This window comes from Bos grunniens, chromosome 29 (genome assembly GCF_055505025.1).
Source record: "Bos grunniens cultivar Pamir isolate PY7600 chromosome 29, Bosgru_T2T1.0, whole genome shotgun sequence".
In the NCBI taxonomy this organism is placed as follows: domain Eukaryota; kingdom Metazoa; phylum Chordata; class Mammalia; order Artiodactyla; family Bovidae; genus Bos; species Bos grunniens.
This window is the reverse complement of record NC_141193.1, coordinates 13,978,713-13,994,749: the sequence shown is the minus strand read 5'-3', so window position 1 is coordinate 13,994,749 and position 16,037 is coordinate 13,978,713. Positions and strand designations below refer to the sequence as shown.

Below are 16,037 nucleotides of genomic sequence, written 5' to 3'. Positions count from 1 at the left end.
GGCAATTTAAATGCATGTTCCTCCTAAAGGTCCTTTCCATGTAATAATAGCAGAGATGGAGAATGTGGTTTCTAGGGTCAAAAAGACTGGGTCAAACCTTGGCCTTGCTTCACCTTGACCTCTGACATCCCTTTACTTCCCTGAGGGAAGCTTCCCTTCTTCACTGAGCAGAGATTTTGGTGCCAGCCTCTGGGGACTGCAGTGAACAGGGGTAGAAAGGCAGGTTGTTGATAAACTGATAATCTCTTATGCAAATATGTAACCATCATCACTATCATTATTATTTCTGGAGCCTCTGTCTCCCAGGCTCTCTGAGCACGATGTCCACGGCTCCCTCCAGCAATGGGGTGTTTGTCGTCATCCCACCCAGCAACGCCAGCGGCCTCCGCTCGCCCCCAGCCATCCTGCCCACCTCCCTGTGCCAGCCTCCAGGGATCATGCAGTACGAGGAGCCGCCGCTGGGGGCGCAGACACCACGCGTCACCCAGCCACCAGACCTGTGGCCCGGGGAGACATTCCTGACCGGAGAGCCCAAGGCCTTGGGGGTAAGAACAACCTCTCCGACCACCTGGGGCATAGGTGCTGGGCAAGGACGGAGCACTCATGCACCTTGCAAATACTGTGCTACACTTAGTCGCTCAGTCGTGTCTGACTCTTTGCGACCCTATGGACTGCAGCTTGCCAGGCTCCTCTGTCCATGGGGATTCTCCAGTCAAGAATACTGGAGTGGGTTGCCATGCCCTCTTCCAGGGGATCTTCCCAATCTAGGGATCAAACCCAGGTCTCCTGCATTGCAGGTGGATTCTTTACTGTCTCAGCCACCAGGGCAGCAATTGGTAGATGCTTAGTGAGGACTTCAGGATGCAGCCATGCATCAGGCAGACAAGGACCATTCTGCAGAGCTGACAGAGAGTAAACCAGTGAACAAATGACTAAGATAACTCCAAATAAGGCAGTGAGGTTAAAAAATGACCATGGGGGAGGGGCAACACTAGCAAAGATGGACAGAGAGTTCTGTCTGGGGAGATGACATTGTAGCTAATAATCTAGATGCTGGGCTGAAGCCAGCCAAGTGAGGGGACAGAGACTGGCTCATCAGGTAGAGGAAACAGCAAGTGCAGAGGCCCTGAGGTGGCTTGTTCAAAGACAAAATAGAAGGTGGGCATGGCTGGAAGGTAATAAGCAGAGGAAGGAGGGAGATGAGATGAAGCTGAAGTGGTAGCCAGGGCTAGCTCTTGGCTCCTGCAGAGCTGACAGTCCAACCTCAGATGGCCTTGAGATATTGATCTCTTGGAGGGACAGTAAATAGACAGATAGATAGATACACATATTTATCTATATATTACATGCGGAGTGTCTTCAGCCTGTCCCTTGGCCTCAGTTTGTCCTAGTGGAAGATGAAAACATAGTTTAATTGATGATGGTGGTGATGACCACAATGATGACAACTCTCATTTACTGAGTGCCCCCGAGAGTTGTGCACACTGGGCCAAGGAATTTGCACTCATTGTCTCCTTAGGGTCTTATCACCACTTGTGAGACAGGGATCATAGTTCCCAATGGACAGATTAGAGAGCTTAGGCTCATCAACGCTAAGTTGCTGGCCCAAGGCTCGGGCTTGAATATGCTGGAACTTAGGAGCCTAAAGGCTACACCAGCTCCACTGGGGCAGGAATGGACTAGAAGCAGTGGACAAAGATGGTGGATCCATTGCTGGAGACTGGAAATCTCAGACCAGACTCTGAGAAACAATGACCCCCAAAGGGCTTTGCTGAGACAAATGCAAATTGCTGAAAAATATAAAAAGGAGAAGCTACATATAGGTTCTAGGGAGTGTCAGCCAGGGAGAATACTGGCTTTGGAGTTAGTTGGTTTTCCACTTCCTAGCTGGGAGACCTCACACAAATTACTGAATATCTCTGAACCTCATTTTCCTCAACTTCCTCCTTTCTGAAATCAGGATAATAATTTTAGGATACCTACCTCATCACATTAGGGTTAAAAGAGATAATGTCTGTAAAATACCCAGCACATCACTTAGTGCAGACCAGCATTTGGTAAGTGGCAGCCGGTGTCTTACGAGGAGTAACTGGAGTAGCAGTGTTGATCCAGTAGCAGGGGAAGGACCGGAGGAGGAGAGCAGCCTTGGCAGCTGGGACGTGATGCCCCATAAAGGGCACAAAGAAGATGGAAGACATGTGACTGAAGAGAGAAGGAAAGAGAGGATTCCAGGGGTCACGCCTTTAAATGTACAAATGCTTGGCTCTTGTGTTAGGAAGACATACATATATATAGCACATGATCCTAAGATAGATTCTACAGCCTGAACTGCCCATATATGGACCACAGTGAGCACCTCATCACTAAGGGAGTCCATTTAGAAGTCAGGAGATGGATAGGGTTCCTGGATTAGGATCTTCCCTTGTAGCTCCGTCGGTGAAGAATATGCCTGTAATGCAGGAGACCCAGGTTTGATTCCTGGGTTGGGAAGATCCCCTGGAGAAGGAAATGGCAACCCACTCCAGTATTCTTGCCTGGAGAATTCCATGGACAGAGGAGCCTGGCGGGCTATAGTACATGGGGTCACAAGAGTTGGATACGACTTAGTGACTGAACCACCACCACCACCTGGATTAGACAGAGGCTGAGTTCAGCAGCCGTCAATGTCCCTTTCCACTCAGATTCAGTTGTTACCAGAACCATTCGGAAAACAGGGACTTCCCTGGTGGTCCAGTGGTTAAGAATCTGCCTTGTAAGGCAAGTGGACAAGGGATCAATTCCTGGTGGGGGAAGTAAGATCCCACAGCCTGCCTGCCACAATGACTGAGGCTTGTGCGCTTTGCAGTCTGCATGCTCCAACTACAGAATCCATGCTGCGTGATGAAGGATCCTGCATGCCTCAACCAAGACTCAAAGCAGCCAAATAAATAAATACTTTAAAACAAACAAAAAAACAGGAAAAAAAAAACAAACAACCCACTTAGAAAGAAACGTGGCAGCATGAACCAGAAGCCCACATTGCTCTCATCCTTGGGAAAACCATCCCGCTTCTGAGAATGAATCAGTGGGGTGCTGGGAAACCACTCCTTTAATTAATTGATTAATCAATATAAAACCTAAGTCCTGAGTCCAGCTGGTAGGCAGCAGCTCCTGCACGTGACTGGGATGCACCAATGACACTCCAATGAGAAAAACACCCAAGGAGATATTTGGGCAGGCTGCAGGGGCACAAGGAAGGAAGCGGTGAGGCAGTCAGCGCAGGGAATGATGAGCCATTGACACGAGGGCTAAGAAACCAAGTAGCAACACAGTATGCTTGAGACCTGGTCAGAACAAAAGGCAAACCCGTGGAGACATGGAAACAGAAGGGTGGGTCCTGAAAGCTGTGGGGAACTGGCTTTCCATCTTAAAATACCGTGTCTTTCACAGTTGTTATAATGATGTCTCCTTAAAAGAAGGGAATCTGAGTTGATTTCCGAGTTGCTGAAGGTTCAAAGCGGGACTGCAGGGCCCTGCACGCTCTCCTCTGCGGCCGGCAGGGGGCGGTGTGGAGCCCGCCGCGCCCGCCTGGCTGAGCCGCCGTCCGCTCCCCGCAGACCGTCCAGATTCTCATCGGCCTTATCCACCTGGGCTTTGGCGGCGTGCTGCTCATGGTCCGCCGCGGCCATGTGGGGATGCTCTTCATCGAAGGCGGCGTCCCCTTCTGGGGAGGAGCCTGCGTGAGTGCCTGGGCCATCTGGGCGGGGGGCTGTGCCCAGGCTCACCCTCCACCACATTCTCCTGGGCACAGCTGCTCCTGGGTGGGGGCCTGAGCCTAAATCTAACTCTCAACCACAAATCCTAATCATGACCTGACTGAGACCCCACTCCCGTGTGTGAAAAGCTCCCAGAATAGAGCTTAGCCTGCTCCCCCCAAAAGAGGATGGAATGAAGGAGATGAAGGCAGGGGCTAAGGACACTAAACACCTGTAGTTACCCGGCTTCCTTCCTTCAAACTTCAAAGTGTTTTGATTGTTTATTTGCTAAGTGTCCATCTTCCCAAATTAGAATAGAAGCCTCATGAGGGCAGAGATCTTGTCTGTCTTATTCAACTCTGCTAGGATCTTGCCACATGCCTGCTGCTCAGGAAATGTCTGATGAGTGAATGTCTAAAGGAGCAATGCCTTCCCTATCGATGACACAATGTCAATGAAAACATTCATCTTGCAAGCCATGGCCCTAGTTCCCTGGACAGGGGCCCCTAGTAACCATGGGACACCCTCACAGAGCGATCCCAAGTGCCTGGCCAGGAGGCCAAGAAGGTGGCATCCAGGAGGCTGCTGGCCTCTCCCTGATACCCATGGCCTTGACAGTGCCAGGCATGGTGTGCCCTGCCCAGTGTCCTGGCTGAAGCCTCACTAGGATACCCACTTCCCCACACAGTTCATCATCTCGGGGTCCCTCTCAGTGGCAGCCGAGAAGAACCACACCAGTTGCCTGGTAAGTCTGAATGGGAGACCGGGAGTGAGGGTGGGGCCACAGTCAAGCTCCACTCTGCTCTGCCTCCAAAGATGCTCCTTCAGCAAGCACTCCATAGGGGGCTGCTGGAGGCCAGGCATGGGACAACACCCAGACAGCCAGACACAGTCCCTGCCCTACCTACAGAAGAGACGAAACCAAGACGCACTTTCAGAATACCCTAAGAGGCAGAAAGTGAGGGTCCACAGATGAAGTGCTCATGGCCCAGAGAAAGGGATGAGGCAAAAAGCCCTCCTGAACAGGAGATGGCTGAGCTGGGCCTTGGTGGGCATGTAGGATTGAGAAATCCTGAAGGAAGAGCATGAGGATGCAAGGAGGGACTGTGGGCAGGGTCACCGTGGAAACTATGTGTGACTCCACTTGACCAGGGCAAAAGTCTTGGAAGGGAAGTGCAGAGAAGTTAGAGATGCACTGGGTCGACATCTCAGACAGCTCCATGCCTTCTGCGGGTGATTGCGGGGGCGGGGGGGTGGGGCGGGCAGGGGGCTATGGAGGCTTTGGATAGGAGAGTGTTGAGCATCGCACCAGAGTCAAGTCCCTGCCCTCATGGAGCTTATATTCTAATGTCTGGTAAGACACCCCCCACCCCCACCTAAAACAAAACAAAAAACACAGATAAGGTCTTTACAGAGTGAAAAGTGCTGAACAAAGCCCAGGGATAATATGAGGGATTCTGCTCAGCTGGGAGAGTCTGCAGACCCTGAGCAGGTGTCGCTGAGCCATTGTTCAGAGGGCAGCAGCCACACAGGAGCCTGGAGACCAGTATCCCAGACTAGAGGATGAGAAGGGGCCAGGACTTCAGATTACAGCAAACCAGGGGCTGAATGGGAGGAACTAAGCCGAGAGGGAAAGGTGGGGAGACACTTGTGGTTGGGTCAAGTTTAAGGGCAGTGGGAGGGCACTGAGGTTGGAGCCCAGGGTTTGGGCAGAAGTGAAAATGTTTGTTGCTCAGTTGTGCCCTACTCTTTGTAACCTCATGGACTGTAGCCCACAAGGCTCCTCCGTTCATTGAATTCTCCAGGCAAGAATACTGGAGTGGGTTGCCATTCTCTTCTCCAGGGGATCTACCTCACCTAGGAATTAAAGCTGGGTCTCCTGCATTACAGGCAGATCTTTTACTGTCTGAGCCACCAGGGAGCAGGAGAATCAGTGCTCTGTTTACACTCCTGAGAGCTGCTGGGTGGAGAATGGATTGTAATAGGACAGGACTGGACACAGGGAACCCTAAGATCAAACCTATACCCCGCCGCCCCCAGGCTGTAAAGTCTGGACGAGGGCGGGGAGAGAGGGCTGATTTACTCTGCCCCGTGTTCACAGCACCTTGGACAGTGTCTGGCAGGCACCAGAAGTTTGCAGGATTATCATCAGTTAATTGATTATGTGTAAGGCTGCTCTGACCTCAACGACCTCCTCCCTGTCATCCAAAAAGAGAGGAGTTGGGGTCTTTGAACCTGAGCAAATCCTGCAGTCCCCAGCCCACCCATGAGTGGTCCCCACTTTAAGGCTAGGGCTGTTTAACCAGAAGGCTTCAGCTAGTGGGTCAAAAGAGCATCAGATTCCAGCAGCATGGGGAGGGTGACCCCTGAGCCATCGCTTGGACCACCCAGGGGTCCACTTGTCCCAAGTCCAGAGCCTCCGGATGAGGACGAGGCCTGGACCTTCGCTCCCCAGACCTCAGGCTCACAGCCCCTGCGTCTCCCCTAACTGGTGCCCCGCAGGCGTCTGCAGTGCTTGCTCTGCCAGCCCCTGCCTGGGCCCACGTGGAACTGACCCCAACACCTCTCCCAACCTCAGTGTCCATAGCAGAGGGCCTCCCCCGATCCCTGCCCGTTGGGTAGCTGCACCTTCAGGATGCTCGGCCTGAGGGGTGGAGCATAGTAATGGGTGGGCAAGGAGCCTCTGCAGGCCCCACTTAGGGAGGCCAGGAAGGAGGTCGAGCCCCTTTTCCAGCAGCTTCCAAGAAGAGGATGCAAGGTAAGGGGGGGTGGGGTGGTCAACAGGGCCATTCGCCTGAGGTCCCCGGGGAAGGACAGGAGGAAAGGAGGTCAAGGAGGATGCAGGTATGGGCATGGGTGTGAGGACCTGCTGTGGGAGGCTCCGGGGGCAGAGCTGTGGCCTCCTGTCCCTCCTCCTCCTCCCGCCTCCCCTCTCCCCTCCTTCCCCTCCATCTCTTCCCCTGCAGGTGAGGAGCAGTCTGGGGACCAACATTCTCAGCGCCATGGCGGCCTTTGCAGGGACGGCCATTCTGCTCATGGATTTTGGTGTCACTAACTGGGTGTGTTGTCCGACGTCCCCAGGAGTGGGAAAACTTGAAGAAGAGCAACAGCCACATCCAGGAGGAGGCACGGGTGGGGGGAAGGGATGTTGTAGGGCCCTGGGCATCAGCAGAGCCTGCCAATCCCAAGAGACCCCCAGGTGTATATGGACCCCAGGACCCTACGTCAAGGGTGGGCGTAGTTGGGGGGAGGGGGCGGGTCGCGGAGAAGCAATCTTGAGTTCAAGGGAGAGTACCTGTGTTCAAGGGAGAGTACGTGTCACGCAGCAGGGGGACCCGCTCCAGCTCTGTATGATCTGGGGCACGTTATACTCGCTGCTCTGGGCCCCCTTTCCTCCTCTGTTCTAGAATTCTCGGCTGGCCTTGACTGTGGGTTTTGGTCCCCAGGATGTGGGCAGGGGCTATTTGGCCGTGCTTACCATCTTCACCATACTGGAGTTCTTCATTGCAGTCATTGCCACCCACTTTGGGTGCCAAGCCACTCGCGCCCAAGCTCACGCGGTGAGTGCCTCACACCGCGCCCCGCCCCCCGCCCCAGCCCTGCAAAGAACGCCCCACTCATACATCCGGGAACTCAGAGGCGTTTCCGCGGGAAGGTTTTCCTCGTGGGTGGCCACGGGGGCGCGCCAGCATCAAGGGACCTGCTGCTCTTTGCGCCGGGACGCGGAGCCCTGGAAGGCGGGCTCTGGGGATGAGGGAGATCGCTGTCGGGGATGATTGGGACCCTCCAGAAGTTCACGGGTCAAGAGAAGTGGGCATCAGGAAGGGCAGCACGACTCGGGTGGGCATGGACCGCCGTCTTCCCCAAACTGGAGGACAGTGTAGACAGAGAGGGGATGGAGGAAGGGCCTCCGTGACAAGGGAACCAGTTGGATGTCAGCCTCCGCGGAAACAAACATGCAGGCCATAGTACGGGCGGGGGCGGGGTGGGGGTCCCCCTTGGGAGGTGGGTTTGTGCAAAACGAGGTGTGGAGCTGTTGAAAGTCTGAGCAGAGGCCTGTACGCTCAGAGAGGAGGGTGAGTAGAGTGGGGCTCAGGGAAATCAATCTAGAGGGTTTGCCCACTGTGGGGGCAGGGTGCGGGGCGGAGAGGTAGGGGTTGGAGGTAGGGAAGCCGTCGCAAAGAGGCTGCAGGGATGTCGGCGCTGTGGTATCCAAGCCTTGAACCAGTGTAGGGCTGTCCAGAGACAAAGAAATCCAGAACCTTAGTTCCTAGAGAAATGAGACTCCTGTCGGTTTCGCTGCTGTACCTCCAATGCCCAGATGATAGTTGACCTCAGCAAATACTTTTTGGAAATTTAGTTGAACTGATGAGTGGGGCCAGTTCATCCTTGGAGCGTTCACTACTAGGGCGCTGTTCTCACAATACCCACAAGAGGGCACTATTGCAACAGCTCCCTGAAGGCGCCGGAGCCACCAGGATTGCCGGTGTTTGTTCTCTTTTGCTTTGCAGCCTGTGATTTTCCTGCCGAATGCCTTCAGCACAGACTTCAACATCCCCAGTCCCGCAGCCTCTCCTCCCCCCGCCTACGATAATGTGGCATATATACCCAAGGAATCTTCAGAGTAGACGGTCGCTCCGGGGGTTGGAGCCCAGCCTCCCTCACTTTCCCCTGTCCCGCTTCCCCTCTCCCCACATTCCTCCACCCGCCCCACCCCACCATCCCGGGCGAGCCTCTCCCCACCCTCGCCTTGTTTATCTGGTGGCAGCCCGCCGCCCCAGTCCTCTCATGGTGTGGTACCGAGTGGAGTCCCTGGGGATGTCTGTCCCACACATTTCCCTCAGTGGTTTATTTCCTAAAAAAGCTAGTTGATGTCAAGGGTATGTGTCCCTCTGCTCCCTGGGCCCCGCCCTTCATCAGAAAATGCCTCCTGATACCGCCCTGGATTTCTCTCTACGCATTCTGGAAACCCTGGCTTCGCTGGGACACGGGTTCAAGGGCCACCCTGGCCCTCAGGCCTTGGGACAGTCATTAAGCTCAGAGAGCCCAGAATCCTCCAGAAGGAAGAACTGAGTCCAGCTGCAGAGGTCACAGAGCCAAACGGCGGTGGCTTGGCCTCTGGTCACCAGGCCCCAGGACCAGCTCTATAATCTGCTGCCATGTCTTCAGGCCTCAGTTTTCCCGCCCGGAAAAGAAAGTGTTGAACCAGATGACATTTAAGACACTTACAGCTCCCCATGGGCTCCCAGAAGTCTAAAGTCTAAGTCAGGCATGTCCTCTGACCCCAACTGCCTGCAGAACTGTTTGGAGGCCCTATTGCCTCAGCCCTGCACACCCTCCAGGGCTGGAGAGGTTGCAAGGGAGGCCTGAGACCAGCCCATGGCACCCTGGTCAGCGTCCGCAGGCGGCAGCTGTGGGGGCCCCCTCCCCTGGGAGGCTCAGGACCTCCCCTGGCCTCTCAGTGCTCCCTCTCTCACCCCCCGCCCGCAGCCTGAGGAGAAAGCCACCTCTGAAGGTATGTTGAGTTGGGCTGGGTCTCCAGGCCAAGGGGACAGTTCCACCTGGTATTTAGAGGCCCTGGCAGGTGGCTTGTCTCTCATACCACAGAGGGAAATAAACTGTGCTTACAACTTGATCTGGTCTCATAGCAATGACTGTTTTGTTTTGTTTTTAACTTTGGGGGCTTTAAAGGGTTGTCCCATATTGATCAGGAGACCTGGGGAATTGTCTTACCGTCATAGCAAAAGGGCATCTCTGGATGCTGGGCTCTGTGTGGTGTGATCCTTACCCTTGTTCTGTCCCCACCTGAGCCTAACTAAGCAGGCATTCATGTCCCCACTCTACCACTGAAGACAGGGAAACTGAAGAGGTTAAATCATGTGCACGGGGCCACCAAGCTAGTAAAAGTCAGTGCCAGAATCTGAACCCCGCTTCATCTGACCTCAGGGTCTGTGCTCTTACCATACGGCTCCCCAGAGTCCAAACCCAAGTGCATTCCACAAACTCCTTCCCCTCCCTCCTCCTGTTTCTTCATCCCAGAGACTGGGGCAGGACTGCATTTCTCAGCACCCTGCTTCTTCATTTAACAAACTTCTGCTCCGTCTTCAAAACCCTATTTTAATGTTTCTTCTTCCATGAGGTCTTCCCAGAGGAAGTAGTCAGCTAGGTGGCTAAGTGATAATGAGTCACAGAGTGGAGATGACAGTGGGGTAAGAAGGGCCCCCTTTTAAGGAGTCCCTCCATCCTGGGGTCATGCATGTGCAGAGTTGGGTGGGGATCACAACAGAATTTGGCTTCAAAATCAAGAGCAGAACTTGAGGACATAGAGCTGAGAGTTGAAGACCCCACACTATAAAGTTGGGAGAAATGTGTTGGTATATTTAAGAATGGTTTTCCTGCCACACATAGAGGAGATTAGAGACTTTTCTGAATTGAGGGGAGATGTTTGGAGAGAGGAGCGAGAAAGAGGAGGAAGAGAAGGCTTAGCCCCAGGCTGGGATTTTACCATCTCTGTGCCCTGTTAACTAAATTCCACAGAGACAGCCAAAACCCACAGATCAATTAGGAGGAATCAAAGAACTGATGCTTCTTCACATCCCAGGCCATAACATGAGGAGACGGCAAGGCCCCTAGAGATGCCCCATGTCCAGACAGCATGGAGCCAGAATGTGGAGTTGAGATGGCCAAGGGTGTGCCTGGTGACATGACATGGAGCCCTACACTCCCATGTGGGTATGAATAAAAGCATCAAAAAGCTTCCCGTGTCCCCCAGGGGAAAACACAAAAGGCTAAGAGGGCTGACGTGCAATGTGGGTTGTATGAGACTGAAGCATAACAGTAAATAAGAGTGGAGACAGTGGCCACCATGCAAAACCAGCAAGGAAGATCATGCTTCTGGACTGGAAGTCAGGGGAAGTGACTGAGTTACCTTAACTGGCAATATTAAGTTCTGCCACTGAGAGGAAATGGGAGCTGGAGACATAATTACCAACGAAGCAGAAGAATTCTGAAAACTACTAAAGAGACATTAATGATGATCTAAATAAATGAAGAGCCATACTATGTTCACAGATTGGAAAGCTCAAAATTTTGTTAAAATGACATTTATCTCCAAATTTTCCTGTAGACCTCATACATTCCCATTCAAAATTCCAATAGATTTATTTGGGGAGAAATTGACAAGCTAATTCTAAAGTTCATAAGGAAAGTCTAAAATATTCATAAGGATCTAAAATATTCAAGAAAACCATAAAGAAAAACAAAGTTGGAGGACTTAAATTATTAGATTTCAAAACTTACTATAATGCAATAATAACCAAGACAGCATAGTTTTTAGTGACTAGACAATTAGATCAATGGAGTTCAGAAACAGACCCTCACCTATATAGTTCACTTGATTTATGACAAAGTCTCCACTGCAACTCAGTGGACAAATATATTCTTTTCAATAAATTATGCTGAAGCAATTGGATTTGGTTATAGGGAAAAAATGAAACACAATTCCTACATCACATACCATACATAAAAATTAAGTCAAGATGGGTCATAGACCTAAATTTTACAACATAAAAGGAGTTTCTTTAAAAAAAAAAAAAAAGAAGAAACTATCTTCAGTACTTTGGGATAAGCAAGGATTTTTCAAATTGGACACACACACACACACACAAAACTAATCATAAAAGAAAAGATTTTGAAATTAGTGTTTAATAAAATTAAGAACTTCTATTTATTAAAAAATAAGTATGAAAGTGCTCTACAGCATGAAAAGAGATTTTAAAACACATAATATCTGACAGAGGACTTGAATACAAAATATGTAAATAGCTCCTAAAATTAAATAAGAAAAAAGGAGGCAACTTAATTTAAAATGGACAAGGAACCTGCACAGGCACTCTGCAGAAAAAGATCTCAGAATGACCAATAAGTGTGTTCAACATCTTTAGCCACTGGAAAAATACAAAGCAAAAACCACAAAGAGCTAGCCCAACTTGCCAAAATGGCTGAAATTTTAAAAGACTGACTACTCAGATGTTGATGAATTTGGGGAGCTCATCTTATAGATTGCTGGTGGGAGTATGTTTTGATGCCGCCACTTTGGGGGAAAAAAATGTTTCACAGGATCTGTTAAAGCATACAGTATAACCTAACAGTTCTGTTGTCAGATGTACACCCAACAGAAGTGAGTGAATATATCTATCAAACCAGACATATACACGAGTTTGTTATGACAGCTCTACTCATAAAAGGCAAAAACTTGAAACATCTCAAATGTTCATCCACAATAGAATAGGTAAGCAAATCGTGATATGTTCATTAAAAATCTTTCCGGATCAAGAAGATCCCCTGGAGAAGGGAACAGCTATCCACTCCAGTATTCTTGCCGGGAGAATTCCATGGATAGAGGGCCCTGGCTGGCTGTAGTCCATGGGGTACTATGGACTCCTCTATGCACATGTTCTCCTCTATGCACTGGACTCACCTCTATGAACTCTACACATCCCCTGGGTGATCTTATCCACTGCTCTCACTTCATTTCATGGTTTATTCAGTAGGTGCTTATTGGCTGTGTATCCAGGCTCTGAGGATGACAGACATCAGCAAAATCCCTGATCTCATCTATCCCCATCCTGACCATTCCCAAATCCCTGTCTTCTACCCAGAGCTCTTCTCTGAGAGCTTCAGCATCTATTTTCACTTTCCACTGCAGTGAAACTCACATCATTTATCAATCAATGTTGCTACAGACTTGGCGGCTTCCCAAGACAAAATGTGAGAATCATTCTTAGTTTCTGCTCTGCCTCAGCCCCAAGTGTAACCGTGTCCCACTGATTCTCATTGTTCTAGCTTTCTCAACTCAGTCCCCATCCATCTTCCTTCCCAGTACCTGTGAACCACCATTATCTTTCACCTGCATCGTGGCATCAGAACCCTAACTTCTGTCCTCAGACCCAAGCTAGGTCAGCCCATATCTGAACTAGATACAGCCCGAGAGATTTTAAATACAAAAGCGTTATTGCTTTGCCTAAAACTCCAGTACTTTGGCCACGTCATGCGAAGAGTTGACTCATTGGAAAAGACTCTGATGCTGGGAGGGATTGGGGGCAGAAGGAGAAGGGGACGACAGAAGATGAGATGGCTGGATGGCATCACTGACTCGATGGACGTGAGTCTGGGTGAACTCTGGGAGTTGGTGATGGACAGGGAGGCCTGGTGTGCTGCGATTCATGGGGTCGCAAAGAGTCGGACATGACTGAGCGACTGAGCTGAACTGAACTGAAAGTCAGTAGGAGCTCTCCTCACCCTCAGGCTAAAGTCTAAGATGCTCTTGGAAGGTTTATAGAACCAGCTCACTCACTTCTGCAGCCTTGACTCTGCCTGCCTCTTACACTTCACCCAGCAGCCATACTGAACTTCTGTGACACCCCTCTGTTCCCTGCCTGCCCCCCACTCTCCTATTTGTCCCACTTAGCTTCACCCCTCCTTAAGACCTCAGTGTAGACACCACTTCCTCCAGGAAGCCTTACTGGCTCATCCTGGGCTCTCAGCACACCTGCATATCTAGGGTCCCATCCCCACCCTCCAGACTATCACCTGTCTCCCTGGTCATCATCACCACTGCATCCCATCAGGTTCCTATCACTGCTGGGACCAATTACTATAGTGGACAGGAAACTGATAGAATGCAATGGTGAAGACGATCAGGGAGACAGATGATAGTCCGGAGGGGCAAGGACAGGACCCGAGATATGCAGGTGTGCTGAGAGCCCAGCACAGGGCCTGTAATGCAGGAGACTCGGGTTCAAATCCTGGGTCCGGAAGATCCTCTAGAGAAGGGAATGGCAACCCACACCAGTATTCTTGCCTGGAGAATCCCATGGACAGAGAAGCCTGATGGGCTACAGTCCATGAGGTCACAAAGAGTCGGACACAACTGAGCAACTAATACTTTCCCACTTCCTGGAGGTCAGGAAGTCTGCAAGTCTACTGGTAGGGCTGAATTTCTTGGGGAGACTCTGGAGAGGAATTCATTTTCTCTCATTTTCTAGCCTTGAGGGGCTGACACATTCCTTGGCTTCTGACCCCCTCCTCCATCTTTAAAGCCAGCAGCATAGCCCTGCCAATCTTTCTCACTGACCCTGATTCTCTTGTATCCCTCTTATAAGGACCCTTGGGATACAAGGGCTTCCCAGATAGTGTTATTGGTAAAGAACCTGCCTCCAGGGCAGGAGACATAAGAGATGCAGGTTCGATCCCTGGGTTGGGGAAGATCCCCTGGAGGAGGAAATGGCAACCTACTCCAGTATTCTTGCCTGGATAATCCCCAAGGACAGAGGAGCGTGCTGGGCTACAGTCCAAAGGATTGCAAGGACTGACAATCAGACACCACTGAAGCGACTTAGCACACACACCTGTGATTACATGGGACCCACCAGACAAGCCAGGATAACCACCCCTTCTCAAGGCCCTTAACTTAATCCCTCTGCAAATCCCTTTTACTGTGGTAGGTGACATATTCACAGGTTCCAGCGATCGAGGCGTGGACATCTTCGGGGCCATTATTCTATGGACCACAACCTCCCAGCTCCTCAAAGACGGCAGTGTCTTGTTCAGCCCTGGCCCCCTAGCACATGGCACAGTGCCTGGCCGGTGGCAAGTGCTTGTTAAAGGTTTTATAAATGAGTGGATCAGTTAATAAATAAGGGTGTGAGGTTTTTGTGTGTGTGTGTGTGTTATATGTTGTACGTAAGTAAAAGTGGTGAAGCAGAAGCCTCTAGCCCAGTGAAAAGCCACAGGTTCTGGAAAAACTTCATCCCATGAACTAAAGTTGTGCGTGTTGAGTGGGCGCATCTGATCTATAAAAGAACCTGGCATCCAGACCCCAATTAGATGGTTATTTTGAGTCTACCTACTATCTAGCTAGGTGAGTTAGCCTACCATCTTCTCAGACTGTTGGCTTTCTGAGTAAAGTTTCTTCCTTGCCTCAACCCCTCATTTCTCAGATTCATTGGCCTGTCACAGTGAGCAGAGAGATATTGGACTCGGTAACAGAAGAGAGATTTGAACTCAGGCAGTCTGGGGCCCAGAGTCAGCTCTGAAGTCAGCAAGTGTAGTGTAGGTGACTATCCAGGGTGCCACTTGGCTCTGCATCACTTCTCTGCCCCCACCCCCACTCCCACCTGGCATTAACAGCACAGAGAGAGAAGCCAGAGGGAAAAAGAGGAGCCTAGGGTGGGAGGTGAGAGTGGTCAACTAAGGCTTCCCTGGTGGTTCAGACGGTAAAGAATCTGCTGCAATACAGGAGACCCAGGTTCTATCCCTGGGTTGGGAAGATCGCCTGGAGAAGGAAGTGGCAACCCACTCCAGTATCAGTATTCTTGCCTGGGAAATCCCACGGACAGAGAAGCCCAGAGGGCTACAGTCCATGGGGTCACAAAGAGTCAGACGTGACTGAAGCAACTGACACTAAAAGAAGGGAGCTGAGGACGGTCAAAGCCCGCCCGTACCTCCTTCACCACAACCACCTGGTCAAGAGTCTGCTCACCTCCCAGAATGCGGCCACCAAGCTGGGGCAGCATGCGGACGGGGTGCCAGGCAGAGTGAGACAGCTCCACCCTCCAGCCTAATGCAACTTATGTGTCTGGATCCTGAGTCAAGCAAATCAAAGGTCACAAGATGTTGATGAGACAGTCAGAGAACTTTGAACACTGAGTAGATATTCAATATGCAGTAAGTAGCAAGAACTGGGAGAAAAAGAGGTTTTCCTGCCTTCCGGTGTTGAACTTTTCCTCCAAGAGGGCTGCCATCTAACCTAGCACAGAGCTCTGCACGGCTGCAGGGCAAGCGCATCGCCCAGAAACAGGCCCCTTGCAGCAGCAGGTCTTCACCGGTTTTAACTTTTCAGTTGTGACATGTGGTCATACTTATTTTTAGAGTACTTATCTTTTAAATGGGCTTCCCCAGTGGCTCAGCTGGTAAAGAATCCGCCTGTAATGTGGGAGACCTGGATTCGATCCCTGGATTGGGAAGATCCCCTGGAGAAGGTAACAGGTACCCGCTCCAGTATTCTGGCCTGGAGAATTGCATGGACTATACAGTCCATGGGATCGCAAAGAGTTGGACACAACTGAGTGACTTTCACTATATTTTAAATACTAAAATGTTTGAGGCTTCCCAGTGGCTCAGTGGTAAAGAATCTGCCTGCAATGCAAGAGATGGAGATTCAGTCCCTGGGTCAGGGAGAGCCCCTGGTGGAGGAAATGGCAACCCATTCCAGTATTCTTCCCTGGAGAATTCTCATGGACA

General features: G+C 51.0%; 1 protein-coding gene across 1 annotated transcript; it reads left to right on the top strand.

Annotated features, from left to right (window-relative positions):
* The first annotated feature begins 317 nt into the window (after positions 1–317).
* Positions 318–9,358, top strand: MS4A15 (membrane spanning 4-domains A15). Its single transcript, XM_086383095.1, has 6 exons — positions 318–545; positions 3,597–3,719; positions 4,423–4,479; positions 6,701–6,793; positions 7,181–7,294; positions 8,246–9,358. The coding sequence occupies exons 1-6, from the start codon at positions 321–323 to the stop codon at positions 8,360–8,362; spliced, it is 729 nt and encodes a 242-aa protein (XP_086239221.1). The 5' UTR covers positions 318–320; the 3' UTR covers positions 8,363–9,358.
* The last annotated feature ends 6,679 nt before the right edge of the window (positions 9,359–16,037 follow it).

What these genes read in the sequence shown, in the direction of transcription:
- MS4A15 (XM_086383095.1), top strand. Translation starts at nt 321, where the DNA reads ATGTCCACGGCTCCCTCCAGCAATGGGGTGTTTGTCGTCATCCCACCC. An exon ending in GAGAGCCCAAGGCCTTGGGG is followed by an intron (nt 546 to 3,596) that starts GTAAGAACAACC and finishes CGCTCCCCGCAG; the next exon opens with ACCGTCCAGATTCTCATCGG. An exon ending in CCTTCTGGGGAGGAGCCTGC is followed by an intron (nt 3,720 to 4,422) that starts GTGAGTGCCTGG and finishes TTCCCCACACAG; the next exon opens with TTCATCATCTCGGGGTCCCT.